General features: G+C 42.7%; 1 protein-coding gene across 1 annotated transcript; it reads right to left on the bottom strand.

The window, feature by feature from the left end:
• Positions 1 to 738: 738 nt before the first annotated feature.
• Positions 739 to 17188, bottom strand: LOC142760119 (retinol dehydrogenase 7-like). Its single transcript, XM_075863071.1, has 4 exons — positions 16750 to 17188; positions 5562 to 5714; positions 3455 to 3585; positions 739 to 1983 (listed from the first exon to the last, which is right to left on the bottom strand). The coding sequence occupies exons 1-4, from the start codon at positions 17117 to 17119 to the stop codon at positions 1624 to 1626; spliced, it is 1014 nt and encodes a 337-aa protein (XP_075719186.1). The 5' UTR covers positions 17120 to 17188; the 3' UTR covers positions 739 to 1623.
• Positions 17189 to 19967: the final 2779 nt, after the last annotated feature.

Raw genomic sequence — 19967 nt, 5'->3', positions numbered from 1 at the left:
GTTTTCACAGATCCCTCAATAGACTCAAGTGTATGGGGATCCGTGAAACGGGTTCCGCACGGGGGCAACTCGGACGTGAAAAACTGCCATTTTTCACGTCCGAGTTTCCCCACGTTCGTCTGAATTCGGCCTTAGAAGTTGTGGAATTTTCTGCTTCTCAGGAACGAGGTAATCCAAAACACATTAAAGGGAACCTGTCAGCAGTTTTGAGCCCTCAAAACTGCTGACAGTGCTATATACCAGGTGAGGTGTGTAGCGTAACTATACCAGTGGCATCAGTCATGCAAGTTGCATGACCAAGAAATGGACGTTTCAAATGCCCCCAGAGCCGCATGTGCAAGTGCTCCGAAGGTGGCCCCATTATAGTCACTCAGAGCAGAGGGGTGAGGCTGGCAGCATTCAGTTAGGAGAGCCTGAACACCCGACTCCGTGGCACTTGTGATTGTGGTGCTGGGGTCATGAAAACGGCGGTTTCTCGGTCATGCAACTTGCAAGACCGACACCATTGGTATAGTTTCACTGCACTCCCCACCTTATATATAGCATTGTAAGCAGATTTCAGGGCTCGAAACTGCTGACAGATTCCCTTTAAATGTTCTTAATCTTTAAACTCAGGGGTGGCCAGTCAATTGCTAAAAAAGTTTACTATTCTGTTCCCACAGCTGCCAGGTCAAAGTCACTAAAAGTGGTTTTCAAGTTTTTAGGTTTCATTTTTTGTATTTATAGACTAGGAAATCATCGTTTTCTAATATACATGTATTTAAAATTCTGCTCACATAGCTTTTTTTAAAACAATGCAGTCGCCTCTGTCTAAAAAAATGGTATAGCCCACATATTAATCTAAACAGCAGTAATGCACCCATGGGCTAACTTAATAGACTAAACATGGCGTCAGTCATGTAACCCACCACCCACACATCGTGTGACCATTGGCATTCAGATCACACTACATCAGCATCTCATCATCTATCAGTGTCTGTCTAGGAGCAGCTCTTACATTTTTTTTCCCTGTCTCCTCTGTATGTGTGAAGACATCACCTAGAGACAGCCAGACATTTTATAAATCATCTATAGAGACAGGCAGCCATGTTGTACATTATCTAGGGACAGGCCGCCATGTTGTACATTATCTAGGGACAGGCCGCCATGTTGTACATTATCTAGGGACAGGCCGCCATGTTGTACATTATTTAGGGACAGGCCGCCATGTTGTACATTATCTAGGGACAGGCCGCCATGTTGTACATTATCTAGGGACAGGCCGCCATGTTGTACATTATCTAGGGACAGGCCGCCATGTTGTACATTATCTAGGGACAGGCCGCCATGTTGTACATTATCTAGAGACAGGCAGCCATGCTATACAAGTAAATACACGCACAGTAAAGTAGTTGTTCGTCATTATTCCACCATTATTCCTAGTTACTTAGCCAATGGATATGTCCTCTTTCTTGCCCCAGCACATGTATGTCATAATCCCTTTAATATTGATGGTCATCTTTAAATTAGCTTCTCAGAAACTGATGGTAAACTAACATTAGTCAGAATGTTCCGTCAATAACCCTTTTATCAGTTTCTAAGGATTTCCTATCCTTGAAGAAGGCAGAATTTCTCGGAAATACATTAGTTACCTTTTTTTAGCCCTTTCTTACTTTTTGGTGCGGCCGAAAATAAAATTTTATCAAAAAGAAATGTTGGAAGCCATAAATATAAGTAAACACCAACTTTCTCTGCAAGACTGGCAATCAGATAACGAGCTTTTGGCGTAGGTGATGTCAGAGCGTCTACAATGGTGTCCACAACTTCATAGCTTTTTTTGCTGCCGCGATCAAGTTCCTTCTTTACAAAGTATGTTACATTTTCTACAGTTTCTTTGCTGAAAACCTTCTTTGCTTCTGCAGGGAGAGAATCCCAGACTTTATCTGCAGCCACATGTAGGATTTTTGTCGCTGGAGCATAATTGCCGGGCTGAATAATGCATACCTGCAAGTAATTATAACAATAAGAGAATTATAATAGCACCAGAGTGTTTTATGTGATCGCGTGGAGGGTCATCGCAACAGCTTCAATATCAACAGAGCAGTCCTTGCCATGTGACTTGAGAGCAACTTGTATTTTAGGCTAGGTTCACATCTGCATCGCAACAAATGAAGGACACCATGACGGAAACCCGACCATTAAAATCAATGGGAGCCATTGGTGTCCATCATGTGACCGATCCGACACTTCCATTTCTTTCGTTGTTCTGCTCGTATAAGCCGGACAACGAAAAAAAGACAAACGCAGATCTGAACCCAGCCTAACTGGTGAGGAACTTTTTTCCACCCCATATCAGTCTTATTCTGATATGTTATAAAACATTTATCAGTGAAGGGTCCAACCCTTGAGATCCTGAACTGTCCCGAGAATAGACTCCCAGAAGGAGTTAGAGCAGTAAGCCCAGGTTTGGTGAGGATGTTTTATTTCTTTACAGAGATATATCCAGTTGTTTCAACGGGGACAGACATTCTCTCAGCCATCACTGTGCTTTAAAGCTTGAACCACAAACAGTCTTTCTCTGGAGCATTGCAGCCAGAGCCACGTATACAGCCCCTGGCCTCATATAGAATCTATATGGGGGACTTGGACAACAAATGCATTTTTTGCAGACTATCCCCTATAGATATAGCAGTATCTATAGGGCTTTGTCTGTGCAGATATACATTTGTTGTCCCAAGGACTTACATAGAGTTCAACATGCCATATATCATTAATTACCCCCTATAGAAACTGATAGTGGTGGTGATGTATGGGCTGATCTCTATGCATTTACATAGTAAAATGTTGGGAGTTTTTACTGTGCAAATGCATAGAGATCAGCCCACATACCAGCACCATCAGTTCAGCAGCTTCTATACAGTCTATAAGTCCAGGTGGCTGCTTCAGACTCTGATTGATTGTTGTGAACAAAAGGAAATACCTAATTGTTTACTAAAAGAATAAAAAAAAGTTAGATTAAAATCGAGAATCACCAATAAGCTTGGAAGAAAAATAAAAAAGTGAGAGGAGTTTGAAGTTTAAGGCCCCATGCACACAAGCATAATTTTTATCCGCAATTACGGATCGGTAATTGCTAATAAAAATGATGATCGATTAATTTCCATGGCCCATGGACTTCCCGTATATTTACGGGTAAGTGTCAAGGCCGTAACGATGACCCGCAAAAAATAGGAAATGTTTTGATTTTGCAGACCGTGCTCCTATACTTTATAATGGCAGCACAGCCCGCAAATGCCAGTGAGAGTCCGTGGCCATCCATGCCCGTAATCTAGGACCATGCACACGGCTACGGCCATATTGCCCAGCTGTTTTTATAAGCTCAGGTTAGGCTGACAATACACATTGTGACTATAAGGTCATAAGGGGTGGTTTTTATTTACCACTGCTAGTAAAGAATAAAATAAAAGTGTCTTACCTCCACTCCAAACGGCTTCATTTCTAGTCTAAGGCAATCGCAGAATTTCTCCAGTCCAGCTTTTGTCAATGCATATGTGCTATTCATGAAACTTACATATGCATTAATGCTTGATAAAAACACAATTCGTCCTAAAATTATTGTAAGAAAAACGAACATAAATAAATAGTGATGCAGCAGAACACATGCGCTTAGGCCGGAGCACATGTGTATTAATAAATATCTAAAAATCCAAAATCACTAGAAATACCGCGATTTGACCGCAATGTGTGAATACACCCTTATAAATATGATGTAATTGTACCATTTACAAATCCAGATTTATCTCACACCACAGAACTGTGACAGTTGTTTCTATACATGTGCCCCCTTTTAGGGTATGTGCACACACACTAATTACGTCCGTAATTGACGGACGTATTTCGGCCGCAAGTACCGGACCGAACACAGTGCAGGGAGCCGGGCTCCTAGCATCATACTTATGTACGATGCTAGGAGCCCCTGCCTCGCTGCAGGACAACTGTCCCGTACTGAAAACATGATTACAGTACGGGACAGAAGTTCCACGGAGAGGCAGGGGCTCCTAGCGTCGTACATAACTATGATGCTAGGAGCCCGGCTCCCTGCACTGTGTTCGGTCCGGGACTTGCGGCCGAAATACGTCCGTCAATTACGGACGTAATTAGTGTGTGTGCACATACCCTTAGAGTGATTATAATTTTTCAGAACAGCACAGATGTAGCAGAGTTTAATTTGACTGATAACTTGCTGCAGTGTACAACAAAAGCCATTGCAAGGCCATTGAAAAAGTCACGTTAATGTTTCCTGCCGCTGTGTATATATAATGTTTTAATAGTCAAGTTAAGGATTGCTACATATGTATATTAACTGTATCATTTTTTTCACTAGTATAAGGAAAACTATTAGGACCTGTTCACATTTGCGTTGGAGGCTCCGTTAGGGGCCTCCATTACCGATCCGGCTGAAAATACCAGAAACAATTGCACAGCATGCTACACTATTGTTTCCTGGAAACCACGGAGAAACCCGACGGAACCCATTAAAGTCAATGGGTTCCGTCAAGCATCGGTTGTGTTCTTCGAACTGGCGCTTCCGGTATTTTCGTTGTTTTGCTCTCTAATGAAGTAGACCAATGCAGGTGTAAACTTGCCTTTAGTGATCAGTGGTGGTAAAATTTTAAAATGTAAACAACTGGCCGCAATAGGACTTTATCAGGAGCCATATATTCCGTTTCAAGAGCAAGAAAGGTTTTGTTTGGGAAAGATTTCCTTGCTGTGGCCTGATGGGATCGGATCCATTCTTGTCACTCAAAATATGGCTCCAGTACAAAGCTGTATTATGATTGTCTTAATGCGACCTCAGTATATTTCCCCGGATGTTACGTTGCTCTGAATGGGATTTTCTACAGAAACTGTCCTAGGAAATTTGACAAAACCATAACTGCAGTTTTTTGGGGTGCGGTATGGGTGGGGACGACTCTCTGCATGTGAAAGTGGTCTAATAACCTTACACAAAACAGGAAAATTCAGGTGTGACTACGGTTATCCCCAATATTCCACAAGTAATAACAAAATAGCAGCTTTGTGTCACGACATCAGAAATGGATGGCCCATACAGATTCACATTTTTGTTATTGAAGGAAAGTAAGATGACAGAAGAACACAGTTTTCTCTTTTTGGATCCCTGTGTTTATGACATGGTGTAGCTATTGAGTGTTACATGTGAATGGTTAGGTTTTATGCGGAGTTAGGCTTCGTTCACATCTACGTTGGAGGCTCCAGTAGGGGCCACCGATACAGATCCATCAAAAATTCCAGACAAAATAGAGCTCCATGCTGCACTATTTTGTCTGGTCAAACGACGGACACCATGACAGGAAACCGACGGAACTAATTAAAGTCAATAAGTTCTGTCCGGCGCCGATGGTTTCCGTCATGCAACGGATCCAGTGCTTCTGGTATTTTCCTTGCTCTGCTCCTATGACGGGACGCAGATCCCTGTCACTAGGCCCCAGACTTAAAACACACACTTGTTACCATGATCTGAGCTTGGATTAGGAAATGCTGATTGATATGTATTACGTCACCTTTGTTTTTTCGGATCAGTGGAGCAAATGCCAGGGTTGTCCTAATGCTTCCCAGCAAGTTGACGTCAAGAACTCTCTGGTATTTTTCTATTGTTTGCCATTCGACCATTCCCCACATGCATATACCAGCATTATTTACAAGTCCACACAGCCCTGGAAGAAAGAAAGAAAAAAAATCAGCCGGTAATCAAAGCAGAAGAGTAATAACTATATCGCAAACGAAAAAAAAAATAGCTGCTTGTCCGTACGTGTCTGTCTGTTTTTTTTATACTGATGAATTATCCACATTATAGGTCATCAGTATATGATCAGTGGGGGCCCGACAACCGGACCCCGCACCAATCAGTTTTTACAGCTGCCTACGGGCGCCGGAAGCAGAAGGCTCTGTTCACAATATAGTGACCGTGCTGCAGTACTGCAGTTTGCAGTGCTCCTATTCAAGTGGAATGAAGCAGAGCTGCAGTAGCTATATAGTGGTCAGAGCATTCTGCTTCCGGCACCGACCAATGCATCGCTTCGGACCCCTACCAATCATATGCTGAAGACCTATCCTGTGGATAAGTAATCAGTATAAAAATACAGCCCTGGAAAATCCCTAGATGGCTTTTGTTGAATGTGTTCTGAGATTGAATTTCTATGGAATGGCAGGTATGATTGATACTGGGACCTATCCTTCTGTTCTCTACTCCAGTACGGACATTACCCCTAGCCCAGTTAGCTCATGTGAAGATACTGGGCTCGTTACTGAGCCATAAAAAGGGTCAGAGCCTAGGAATCCACACAAGGATAGTGTGGAAAGTCTGATACAAGGAACATTGTACTCATGGTTAATAATAGGTGAGGAAACCTGCTGTTTAGTTAAGGGGGTTTTACACTGGGCGATTATCGTGCAGACGAGCGTTCATATAACGCTCCTGGCCTATAATTGCCCTGTGCAAACAGGGCAGCGATCAGCAGATGAACGAGCAGACGCTCATTCATCTGCTGATCGTATCGTTTTATAAAAGTTAAATATTATCGTTGTCGGCAGCGCATCTCCCTGTGTAAATAGGGAGACGCGCTGCCGACATGATAATAATATATGGGGACGAGCGATCTAAGTAACAACCGGTAGTCCCCATCCATAGCTCCGTGTGACAGGAGCAAACGAGCCCCAATCAACGATGTCTCGTTGATCGGCGCTCGCTGCATCGGCCAGTGTAAAAGGCCCTTTAGCGCTCAGACAGGCACGGCGTTTGTTTTGTTTATATACTTCAAATCTTGTATGCTAGATAAGCACTTGTTAACTTTTGGACTTTAATCTTGAACGTTATCTACACTTTCAATGCCGACCCCCATCTACACATATCCTGACAATATATAAATATGCATAAACACACATACCGAAGACAATTTGATTTTCAAACAAGAGAACAAATCCTGCTCAGTAGACATGAAAACTGCAAATTAGTTTAGTCTGGTCAGTAGACCTCGGAGATAGCTGTGCACGTTAAATACAAGCACATATTGCATATCATGAGGTGGGTGGAACAAGATTATTTCTTATAGAAAACAAATTCAATTTCTATTGTGATTGTTTGATGTAAAAATTAGATTTTTCTTTATGATTCAAGGGAGACTTGGCCATATCATTTATTTAAGAAGACTAAAGCTGGCCGAACACATTAGATCAAAGTAAGCCAATGATCTAATGTAAATGGGGGGCCTCTTGACTGTCCTTCGACAGCAGATGTTGGGGGAATGAAGGATCGGGGATGTTGGATTTTAATCATTTGTTGCCACCAGAGATAAGGCCAATCCATAAGTGTCTGGCAGCGGTTTACTCCACTCCCTTAAAATAAACATGCATTCTCCAATGAGCGTGCATGTATGTGATATAGTAAGAAAAAAGACTGTCGGCCAAACAAATCTAATAAATCTCGTTTTATAAAGTTTAAACCTGGATAAAGTGGTTAAAGGAAGAAATTTAAAGGGAATGTATCATCTATATTTTTTATGAACTAAAACGACATACTGCAACATATCCTTTTTTCCTTACCGGTTTTATTTCCTGGTATATATTATTTAATTCTATTTTCTATGCAAGATTAGAGTAGTTGAGAGATTTGCTTTATAGCAGCCACATAGACATAAGAAACCCGAGCCAGAAAGTGACCTATTGACTTCTAGATCACTGAGCAGGGAGGAGGAGGAGGGGGTGATTGTCACTAGTGTCATGCTGTGTTATCTGTCTTCAGGTTTATGATAGAGATGTTACCTTTCATTGTAATCCTGCCTGTGATAATGAGATGACAGCTGAGAATTATCTATACAGAACAGGAAGTATCACCGAGACAGCTTGCTGATCGGCGCTTGTTTGCTCCTATCACACGAGGCAATGATTGGATATGCATAGGGACGAGCGCTATTTACTACGATCGCTCGTCCCTATATATTTTCATCATTTCATTTTGCATAAAAGAGCAGATCAGTCGATGAACGAGTGTTTGCACAATAATCATCTGATCGTTACCTTATTACACAGGGCAATGATCGGGAACGAGCCTTCATATGAATGCTCATTTGCCCAATAATTGGCCCCTGTAATAGGGCCTTAAGACTCAGTGGCCAGTGTAAAATCTTTTAATAAAGATAGTAACATCGCAAATTCTAACACCCAAAAATATATGTTTAACATAAAAACTTGATTTAAACAATAGGTTATTTTTTGACGATACATGTTCTTACCTTTCAACATGGTTACATTTTCTACAATACTAAGTACCTTCTCCAAAAAAACTATTTTTCATTTTTAAATACGACCACATCATATGCCCGTTAGTTAGGTGTACTTTGAAAAGTGGAACCTTAGCACTGCAATCGGTCTGGCGCTGACTGTAGTGAGCTACGGAGTCTAAGGGATCTTTCCATTCCTCACCAGGGACCTCCACAAGGAAGTTTGGACTTAACCGGTTGAATCCCCAGGAAGCATTCCCCAGAATAGTCACTGATTGGCAGCGAGACGCAATAAGGGTATGTTCACACGCTTCACAAAAAACGTCTGAAAATACGGAGCTGTTTTCAAGGGAAAACAGCTCCTGATTTTCAGACGTTTTTTGAGCAACTTGCGTTTTTCGTGGCGTTTGCGCTCATTTTTTACAGCCGTTTTTGGAGCTGTTTTCAATAGAGTCTATGAGAAAACGGCTCCAAAAACGTCCCAAGAAGTGTCCTGCACTTCTTTTCACGAGCCGTCATTTTACGCGCCGTATTTTGACAGCGACGCGTAAAATAAAGGCTCGTGGGAACAGAACATCGTAAAACCCATTGCAGGCAATGGGCAGATGTTTGTAGGCGTATTAGGGGCGTTTTTTCAGGCGTAATTGGAGGCGTAAAACGCCCGAATTACGTCTGAAAACAGTGCGTGTGAACATACCCTAAAGGTTGGAGGGTGGTCAGACAGCAGCCATAAGTCCAAACTGGGACAACAAATCCAGAAAGCGAAATGAAGGCAGAATTAGAAGTCTAAGCCAGAGGTCAAACCGTAGAGTCAAACAGAAGGCGACAAATCCACGGGGTGAAGCAAGAGGCTATGTAGAAAATGGCTGTAATTCCTAAACGGTAAATGCAATATTTGTGCTAAACCTTGAATTAATGCTAAAAGTCTACACTTCACTCACATCTTCATTGCTTTATATCAAATCGATTGAGGTGGTGTACAGAGGATAAATTATGAAAATTATGTCACTGTCCAAATACTTCTGGACTGTAGATTTAGTCCAATTGAACCTTATGTCATATAAATAAATTAAAAAATATTAACATGTAGTCGGCAAAAAGGACATATTTTCCTCTTGCATCTGTAGCCCCCTATCTTTTGATTTTGCTACGTAAACCTTGAATACCTTCACAACTAGGGCAAATAGGATAATAAATTGCATTATTTTTTTTAAACATTTTTATGGAGAAAATTTTGTTAACAAATATAAAGATCACAAATAATATGCTCATAGTAGAGCAACACATAGGATACACCATACAATAAAGAAAAATACATGGCATATAACCTTTTCCATATCATAAGAGCGAAAACAATCCATCCCCCTCCCCCAGAACACGACTCTGGCAATCACAAATAACAGCACAGATAGGCAATAAGAGTGAATGATTCCAAACAGCACTCTCTAATTAAGATATGAGTTGCAGCCCCCCAAGAGTGCCTTTCAGAACTTCCCCATGATACCAAGCAGTAGGGGATACCAAGTGTGCCGAACTGGTGTGACAATTACTGCTATTTCAGTAAAATGTGACTAAATAAAGATTCTCCATTTAGTGAATAGTTTCTCGGCACCTGATTTTTTCCATCTTTCCACCCCTATACTGTAGCGTCCACGACTGCGGACCGTCGTTCCTACTCAACCCTTGGCGGCCGCGGCCATGGATCTGTGAGTGCCGGCCTGCGTCTTCCTAGGAGACACCAGCACTCACTCCTGCTCCGCTGTCTACCGTTGGGTGCGCGCTACGTGCGCTCGTGCCAGGCCTTAAAGGGCCAGTGCACGCACATGTAGAATGTTCTAATAAACCCATGATCACCCTGTACTATAAAAAGGGCTCTGCCCTTTCACTTCTTGCCTGAGCGTTGTTCGTATTCCTCTGTTAGTCTTGCAAATGGTTCCGTAGTCGTATCCTGTTCCCTGTGTTCTCGTGCCCTGCTACCCGTATGCTGTATCCCGTGCTGTACATGTTCTTGTGCCATCTCTAGTGTGGAGTTGCGTTGTGCGGTCTATTACGCCTGCTATGTTACACCATGTCTGGTGTCCTCCGCCACATCTTGCATCACCTGCTGCTAAAGATACCGTCTGTACCTGCTGTTACTACAGTCTGTCACAGGTACCCTTGTGCTTGGACTATATATATTGACTTGGTACACTGTAGTTTGGCCAGCTGCTATCCCGCTACGGCGGTGCGGCACAGTGGGTCCACACACCAACAGATCGTGACAGTACATTAAGGCCATGGACCCCACTGACCAACCCAAGACCATCATGACGTCACAAGTCACGACAGGACTAACTCCTTCTGGCGGTGAATTCCATTGCACAGCGGATGGATGCGCAAGCTGCAGCCGCCACAGCACCTGTTCCTGTTACTCTAGCTCTTCCTTTTGCTACACCTCCTGTCAGTACCAGTGCCAACTTCCAATTCTCGCTGTCACTACCTCCACGCAACGACGGAGACGCGAGGGCCTGCAGGGGATTTCTGAACCAGTTGCAGATCCACTTCAGTCTACATGCCAGAGCATTTCCTTCCAACACTGTCAATACCTTTTGCAGATTCGCCACTGCTGCACGCTCCCTAACAAAACCCACCTGGGATCGACCTACCAATGCAGGTAGATATAAAGCCAGGCGATTTTCCAAGATTTTTCACTGGAGCATCTGAACTTGATCTATAATCATATTGGTTGATATGACCCTGGGTCGAAGGGATCCTTCCCTTTTTTAGGCAATACCTTGATATAAGCCATTTTGGTCTCAGCTGGAAATAGGCCAGATCTAAGCAGGGCGGTATAATAATCTGACAAGAGGGGGCTAATTTCGTCTCTCAAGGTCTTGAAAAATTCCCACGAATATCCATCCAGCTCAGGGGCTTTACCGTTAGATAGGGTCTGTGATTTTTTTGGGGGTCTGATGTAGGAACTCCTTGTTTATCTTTAAGGGTTAAAATGTGAGTTGGTGTATATCTGCCATGTGCTAAGCGAGCCAACAGTTTACTCGCTTTATTGCCATATCTAAAAAGATAAGCTTCAAATTGTGACCGATAAATATTTTCCCTTATGTCTAGCAAGAGATCAAATTGCATTTATCTCCCAGTGCCTTAGTTGGGGAACGCAAAAATGCAGTGTATGCACACCTCAAATGGTCACTAGCCTTCCTGTACCCTTCGGTTGTCTTTCGTTTAAGGGTCGACATGAATTGCATAATCTTCCCCCGAAGCACGGCCTTTACTGTGAGCCAGTATAACATGGGATCAGATCGATGTGCTTCATTATCCCCTTCGAATTCTGTCCACCATCTCCTTAGCTGCTGGAGGAAACTGTCATCCTTCGCTAAGAAGGAAGGGAATCTCCATATGAAATCCGTCCCCCTTGCAACAGTGTCAGCGAGTGTAATTGTAATCGGAGAGTGATCGGAGATAAATAGATCCTCGATTGACACTTCTCGTATGTGGTGGGAAAAAAAATCACTTACTAACAGATAGTCGATATGAGACCAAGATATAGATTGCATTTTGAACGCCAAATTTTGTTAAATCCTTATCGCTGTCACAATTTATGCACGTAAAATACCAGGAAACTTACAATACAAGACTGAGGGAAATGCCCATATTCTTAATGCAAGGTTTTCCTGAAATAATTTATTTTCCTCCTTATGTCGGCAATCGGGTCTAACACCCGGAACAGGCTGTTGGTTCGGGTGCTCTCATCAGGGCCTGATTGGTTAAGGTCCCAATCATGTGATCGCTATGATAGCCAATCATAGCGACCACAGGGAAAGTTTGTTGTAGTAACAAACTTTCCCGGCACTTGATGTTTAGAACATTCTCTCGCCACCTGCCTCCTGTCAGTGTGAGCTCGGGGTAGAGAGAAGACAGAGAGAGAGAGAGTGTTAGCAGCGTGATCGGGTGTCTCAGAGTAGCGCTGACACCCGGATCGCACGGTTAACACCGGCCTCTGGTCCCGGAGACATGATTGGGCCCTGATTAGTTCAGGTCCCAATCATGTGATCGCAGGGAAAGTTTGTTGCAGCAACAAACATTCCCTGGGAACGATTGCGGGTGCTGCCATTGGTGTCATGGCAAAACCGAAGGCCATACAACAGCCTCGGGGTCTGCCATGCACAGCAGCCTATGAGAACCAGCCGGAGGCTGGTCCTCATAAGCTTCCGGTCAGTGTGACTCTCAGCGTCACACTGACAGTTTATAATATATTACACTACCGAGGTAGTGTAATGTATTATAGCAGCTATCAGTGCTGCAGGTAGTCAAGTGAAAAGTAATAAAAATGTTTTATAAAAGTGTAAAAATAAGTTACAAAAACATAAAATGCTTATTTTCCTATAATAAGTCTTTTATTATAGGAAAAAAATGAAAACGTTAAAGAAGTACACATATTTGGTATCACCGCGTTTTGTAACAACCCAAACTATAACACTATATTCTTTTTCCTGTACGGTGAACACCGCAAAACTTTTTTTTTTGTCACCACCCCTCCCAAAATATAGAATAAAAAGTGATCAAAAAGTCGCATGTGCCCCAAAATAGTACCAATAAAAACGACAACCCGTTCTGTAAAAAATAAACCCTTACACAGCGTTTTTGACTGAAAATGTAAAAATGTATGGCTCTCAGAATATGGGGACACAAAAAATAAATTACTTTATAGAAAAGTGATTTTATTGCACAAATGCTGCAAAACATAAAAAACACTATATACATATGGTATCACCGTAATCGTATCGACCCTCATAAAAAAGTAAAAATGTCATGTATAGTGCACAGTGAACATTGTAAAAAAAAAAAGGGGACAAAAAATATTGTCAGAATTTGTTTTGTTTTTTGTCACCTTGCTTGCCAAAAAATGGAATAAAAAGTGATAAAAAAATTGTATGTACCCTAAAATTGTACCAATGAAAACTACAGATTGTCCCACAACAAATAAGCCCCCACATAGCTCTATTAGAGAAAAAAATAGAAAAGTTCTGGCTCTCAGAATATGACAAAACAAAATGTGCAGATCGTTCCAAAAGCGGATAAGATTGGGCACCATTTATCAGTGCGACACCAGCCACATATCTATGAATTATTTGTTATTTACTGCATTATTATACCCTCTTATTACTCCGCACAGCTTACATATATCCTGATGTACTCCGCACAGCTTACATATACCCTTATGGACTCCGCACAGCTTACATGTTATAAACTGAAATACCAGTAAAATCCCAAACAAAACTACTACAAAGCAAAATCTGCACGCCTAAAGCCAAATGGCGCTCCCTCCCTTCTGAGCCCTACAGCGTGCCCAAACACCAGCTTACGTCCACATATATGACATTTTATATCCGGGAGGACCCGCTTAACATTGTATGAGGTATTTGTCTTCAGTGACACAAACTGGGTACAACATATTGTGCATTAAAATGGCATATCAGTGGAAAATTGTAATTTTCAATTTGCACCATCTGCTGCATATTAACCCCTTTGCACCACAACTTAATAGCATGTCGTGGTGTGGGGGGTTATATATGGAGCGGGCTCACGCGCTGAGCCCGCTCCATATGCTGCAGGTGTCAGCTGTGTATTACAGATGACCCACGGGACTAACGGACAGGAACAGTGATCGCGCTGTTATATGAGCTTGTAAAAATGCCATTATACTGCAATATGTTAGTATTGCAGTGTATCGTACCAGCGATCTAATGATCGCTGGGTTAAGTCCCCTAGGGGGACTAATAAAATGTGTAAAAAAAAAATTAATAAAGTTGTTATTAGTGAAAAAAATATTATATGTTTAAAGTCCCAAAAAAAAAGTAAACAAAATTGGTATCGCTGCATCCGTAAAAGTCAGAACTATTACAATATACCATTATTTAACTCGCACGGTGAACGCCGTAAAAAATAAAGAATTTAAAACGCCAAAATGACTGTTTTTTGCTGGAGTCAATGAAAAACGGCTCCAATTACGTCCAAAGAAGTGACATGCACTTCTTTAAGGAGGCCGTCTTTTTACGCGCCGTCTTTTGACAGCGGCGCGTAAACAAAAAGCCCGTCTGCACAGATTGCCGTAAAAGACCCATTGAATTCAATGTGCAGATGTTTTCAGACGGTCTGGAGCCGTTTTTTAGGCCGTAATTCTAGGCGTAAAACGCCTGATTTACGTCCGTACATAGGGCATGTGAACATACCCTTTAGGTGTTTCACAAGAATTTAAAGCAAAGTAGAGGTGAAATTTACAAATTTCATTTTTTTGTCAGAAAATCCTTTTTATTCCATTTTTTTTATGTAAAACAGAAGGTTTTACCAAAGAAACGCAACTCAATATTTATTACCCAGATTCTTCCGTTTTTAGAAATATGCCACATGTAGCCCTAGTGTGCTTATAAGCTGAAACACCGGCCTTCGAAGCAAAGGAGCACCTAGTGGATTTTGAGGCCTCCTTTTTGTTAATTATATTTTAGGCACCATGTCAGGTTTGAAGAGGTCTTGTGGTGCCAAAACAGTGGAAACTCCCAAAAGTGACCCCATTTGGCAAACTACACCCCTCAAGGAATTTATTGAGGGGTATAGTGAGCATTTAGACCATACGGTTTTTTTGCTGCATTTTGTGGAATAAGGCTGGGAAATTGAAAATCACGTATTTTTCCGATAAAAGTTACAAAGTTTTAATTTTTACAAGGAATACAAGAGAAAAAACACCCCAACATTTGAAAAACAATTTCTCCCGATTACGGCAATACCCCATCTGTGGTCATAAACTGCTGGTTGGACAAACGGCAGAGCTCAGAAAGGCAGGAGCGCTATTTGGCATGTAGATTTTTCTGGATTGGTTTCTGGGCGCCATGTCGCATTTGCAGAGCTTCTGAGGTACCAGTACAGGGGAAACCCCTTAAAAGTGACCCCATTTTGGAAACTAGACCCCTTGAGGAATTCACTGTAATTTTCATGGGGTGCTGCGAATTTTTGATGAGCATTTATTCTATTTTTTACGAGGCATGGTGACTAAAAAACAGCAATTCTACTATGGTTTTTTATTGCTTTTTTTTTTTACAGCGTTCGCCGTGCGCTATAAATGACATTCACTTTATTCCGCGTGGCGATACGATTACGGCGATACCATATCTTTATAGTTTTTTTATGTCTAAGGGTATGTTCACACGCAGTGACCAAAAACGTCTGAAAATACGGAGCGGCTTTCAGGCGAAAACAGCTCCTGATTTTCAGACGTTTTTGTAGCATCTCGCGTTTTTCACTGCGTTTTTTACGGACGTTTTTGGAGCTGTTTTTCAATGGAGTCAATGCCTCCAAAAACGTCCCAAAAAGTGTCCTGCACTTCTTTTGATAGCCGTCATTTTACGCGCCGTATTTTGACAGCGACGCGTAAAATAAAGGCTCATGGGAACAGAACATCGTAAATCCCATTGCAAGCAATGGGCGGATGTTTGTAGGCGTAATGGAGCCGTCTTTTCAGGCGTAATTCGAGGTGTAAAACGCCCGAATTACGGCTGAAAACACTGCGTGTGAAAATACCCTTATTGCGTTTGCACGATAAAGTACTTTTTATAAAAAATCATTTACTTTTGGTATTGTCATATTCTAAGAGCCATAACTTTTTAATTTTTCCATCAAGAAAGCCGTGTGAGGAATTGTTTTTTGCGTAACGAACTGTAGTTTCGATCAGAACCATATTTAGGTACATGCGACTTTTTGATCTTTTTTTATTCCATTTTTTGGAAGGTGAAGTGACCAAAAAATGTGGATTCTCGTATGGTTTATTATAAAAAAAATTTTTTAACCGTTCGCAGTGCGGGATAAATAACTAAATACTTTTGTAGTTCAGGTTGTTACGGACGCAGCGATACCAATTATGTATAGTTTATTTATATTTTTAATAAAAAAGGGACTGCTAAGGGAGAAGGGGGATTTCTACTTTTATTACTTTAAAAGTTTTTTTTTCTTTATACAACTTATTTTTACTTTTTACTAGGGGACTTGAGGGCAGGAGGCCCTGATCGCAAATTCCAATACACTGCACTAAATTTCGCAGTGTATTAGAGCTGTCAGCTACTCACTGACAGCAAGCATAGTGGGTCCTGACTTTGTCAGGACCCACTAGGCTTCCATAGATGGCATAGACGGACGCCATTGTTAGGCCTCCGGATGCCGTAGCAACCATCGCCGCCCGCGATAATGTCGCGGGACGTCAATGGTGCTTATCACCTAAAAGCGGCGGCTTCTAAGGGGTTAATCGGCGGGAACAACGCAATCTGTCCCCACTGAAGGAGCTGTGGCAACTGCTGTACGAGACAGTAGTTGTGACAGCTCATAAAAGTTCCGGGTAGGGGGGTGGAAGGGCGGTTATTCCCATGACCTAGTATTAGGTCACAGAGCATTAAGGGGTTAAAAAAACAATATTTAGTAGTGATCGTCTTACCTTTGTCAGGGAGGTTCTCTTGCACATACTGTTTCACCTGTTCTATCTCCTTGTCACTGGTCACATCCAGCCTGACAACCTTCACCTGCCCAGGGCAGGAATGTGTTATCAGAGCCTGAGCGCCCTCCCCATCTGGAAACAGACAAGCAGCAAAGACTGTGAAACCCATATCTAGCAGCCTGCGTGCCAGCAGGTTTCCAAAGCCTGAATCACAGCCTGTGATGAGCACCGCTCTTCCCCGCGGATCAAAAAAAACATGTTTGTTTCTGAGCTTTCTATGAATTGCAATAGCCAACAGTCCAAAGAGCAATATATACGCAAAGATATGTGTGTCCAGGCAGCAAGACCACAGCCAAGGGACAGAAACCATAGCTCCAGCCTCAGTGAACACTCAGAAAACAAGAGTGATCAATGTTCAGAGTCAGTCACCGGAGGAAGAACACTCCCCCTTTCAAAGACAACACACCCTACGGTTTGAGAGAAAAAAACACGGGGCTTATTTCAAGAGAAAACAACCTCTGAATCCAGGCGTTTTGGGTATGTTCACACGTAGTGTTTTCGGCCGTTTTTCGGGCCGTAAATGGGCGAAAACGCGGAAGCAGAACGCCTCCAAACATCTGCCCATTGATTTCAATGAGAAAAACTGAGTTCTGTTCCGAAGGGACTTTTTTTACGCGGCTGTTTTGAAAAACGGCCGTGAAAAAACGGCCGCGAAAAAGAAGTGCATGTCACTTCTTAGGCTGGGTTCACACGTACACGTCCGTTACAGCTGAAATTACGGAGCTGTTTTCAGGAGAAAACAGCTCCGGAATTTGAGACATAAAGGCATGTGCAGGCGTTTTTCGCAGCGTCCATTACGGACGTAATTGGAGCTGTTTTTCTATGGAGTCAATGGAAAACGGCTCCAAATACGTCCCAAGAAGTGACATGCACTTCTTTGACTCGGGCGTCTTTTTTACGCGCCATCTTTTGACAGCGGCACGTAAAAAAAATTACCGTCTTCACAGTACATCGTAAAACCCATTCAAATGAATGGGCAGATGTTTGCCGGTGCTTTGGAGCCGTATTTTCGGACATAATTCGAGGCTGAAACGCCCGAATTACGTCCGTAAATAGGGTGTGTGAACCCAGCCTTAAGCCGTTTTTCATTCACTCTATAGAAAAACAGCTCCAAAAAAGTACCCTTAAGGCCTTATTCACACGGACGTGTCCGTTTTGCGCGCGCAAAAAAGGCTGCGTTTTGTGCGCGCAAAAGGTCAGTTTGGTATCAGCATACTGTGCGTGGCTGCGTGATTTTCGCGCAGCCAGCATCATTATGACACTCTGTTTTTATGTTTACAAACAGAAAAGCATGTGGTGCTTTTCGGTTTTCATTCATTTATTTTACTACTGTTGCGCGCATCACGCGTGGCACCCGGAAATGCTTCCGTGTGCCGAGCGCGATTTGCACTCACCCATTGACTTCAATGGGTGCGTGCTGCGCAAAACACGGCCGAATACAGGACATGTCGTGCGTTTCACGCAGCGGACTCACGCTGTGTAAAATTTACTGATAGTCTGAATGGCCCCATTCACTAACATAGGTCCATGCGACACGCGTGAAAATCACGCGCGTAGCACGGTCGTCTTATACGTTCGTGTGAATAAGGCCTTAGGGTATGTGCACATACAAAATAACAAACGTATGAAAATACGGAGCTGCTTTCCAGGGAAAACAGCTCCTGAGTTTGATGTTTTTTATTCAAAGTCGTGTTTTTCGTGCCGTTTTTAACGGACATTTTTTTGGAGCTGTTTTTATATAGAGTCAATGAAAAACGGCTGAAGAAGTGACATGAACCTCTTATTAAGCACATCTCTGGCCATCCGTGGGCCTGAAAGGGAAAACTACGCCAGCTATGTGCAGTTTTACGGTATAATTTACGTCAGTTTCTGGCATAAAGTGTAGTATGTTTGACGGCCACCCCCCTGTCGCTAAGCCCCACTGACTTAAAAAGTGGCAGAGGCGGTGTAAAAATGCGCTATCGTTAAATTGTTGCACAAAAACAAAGTTTTTGCTCAAATTGCACATTTTCTAAGCCAGTAGTGGCGTAGTGTGCTAATAGCTTCACCCACTATGTTTTGGATGAAGTGGGAGTGGCCACAGCTTTATTTGAACATAACAACAATATGCTTGCCATTGGCTTTTCCTTTTGAACTTTCCGTAACGCCGAGCCACTGTCCGTCAGTGGGCATGTAGGTGTGTCTTTACACCTACCTCAGGGTAAACTTTCTGCCACACTATTAGGCCTGATTCACACGAGCGCTGCGCATCTCGGACATGAAAAACTACAGGTTTTCACGTCCGAGGTGCATCCGTGCTCAGCGCTGCGGGACACGATGTCATGCATCCCCCATAGTTGAGTCTATGGAGTGATGCGTGAAAAGATAGGACATGTCCTATTTTCGCACGGACCCTTCACACAATCTGTTGAAACGCTGTGTGAACGGCCACATTGAATTACATAGGTCCGTGGGATGGCCGCTGTTTCAAGGCCATCCCACGGAAGTTTAACACGCTCGTGTGAATCAGGCCTTAGATCTGAAAAGAAAAATGAAAACCCACAAAACCAGAACTAAAGCCATATAAAAAATCATGTAGGCAGGCTGGGGAAACTTACTTCACTTCTGCAGAAGGTCAGGAGGCCTACTTACTACAACCAAAGGTATTTAAACCTTCCTTGCACCCTCCCCTTGTCCCATACCCAGCCAATCAGGCCTGTATTAAGTTGCTCAATCCAGATTCAATCTTAAAGATACCACAACACCTGCAGTCCCTAGCACTTTCTATATTCAATTTAGTGCCAAATATCGTATCTTATACTAGCTATAACCTTAGCATACACTAAGCCATTAACCAAATAAAACACGCAGACAATGAGCTTTGGGTTATTTCAACATAGTAACATTAAACTTGCCCTTGGCTTTTTATTTTGTACTTCCTGTGATGCGGAGCTGGGGTCCTCCAGCATGCATGTAGGCATGTCTCCACACCTCCCTCATGGCAAACTTCCCGCCACGGAAGCAAAACGAGAAACCTCCTTGTCTCTCCGACCACCCCCACCCAGCAACATCAGAGCACCTTCACTTCCTTCCTGTAAATCCGGTAAGAATATGTCAAGACTGACAGGGTTCAGATGAACCCCATCTTGCAACAGAAGAGTTTCCTTAACATGTGATGG

The sequence above is a fragment of the Rhinoderma darwinii genome, chromosome 4 (assembly GCF_050947455.1).
Source record: "Rhinoderma darwinii isolate aRhiDar2 chromosome 4, aRhiDar2.hap1, whole genome shotgun sequence".
Classification (NCBI taxonomy): domain Eukaryota; kingdom Metazoa; phylum Chordata; class Amphibia; order Anura; family Rhinodermatidae; genus Rhinoderma; species Rhinoderma darwinii.
The sequence above is the reverse complement of the archived record's forward strand: the minus strand, read 5'-3'. Positions and strand labels throughout refer to the sequence as shown.

Excerpts from the sequence above, each read along its gene's own strand:
- LOC142760119 (XM_075863071.1), bottom strand. The coding sequence starts at position 17,119 with ATGGTTTCTGTCCCTTGGCTGTGGTCTTGCTGCCTGGACACACATATC. Across the intron at positions 3,586-5,561 it reads ACTGATCCGAAAAAACAAAG|GACGAATTGTGTTTTTATCA; the intron begins GTGACGTAATAC and ends CAATAATTTTAG. Across the intron at positions 1,984-3,454 it reads TGAAGCCGTTTGGAGTGGAG|GTATGCATTATTCAGCCCGG; the intron begins GTAAGACACTTT and ends AATTACTTGCAG.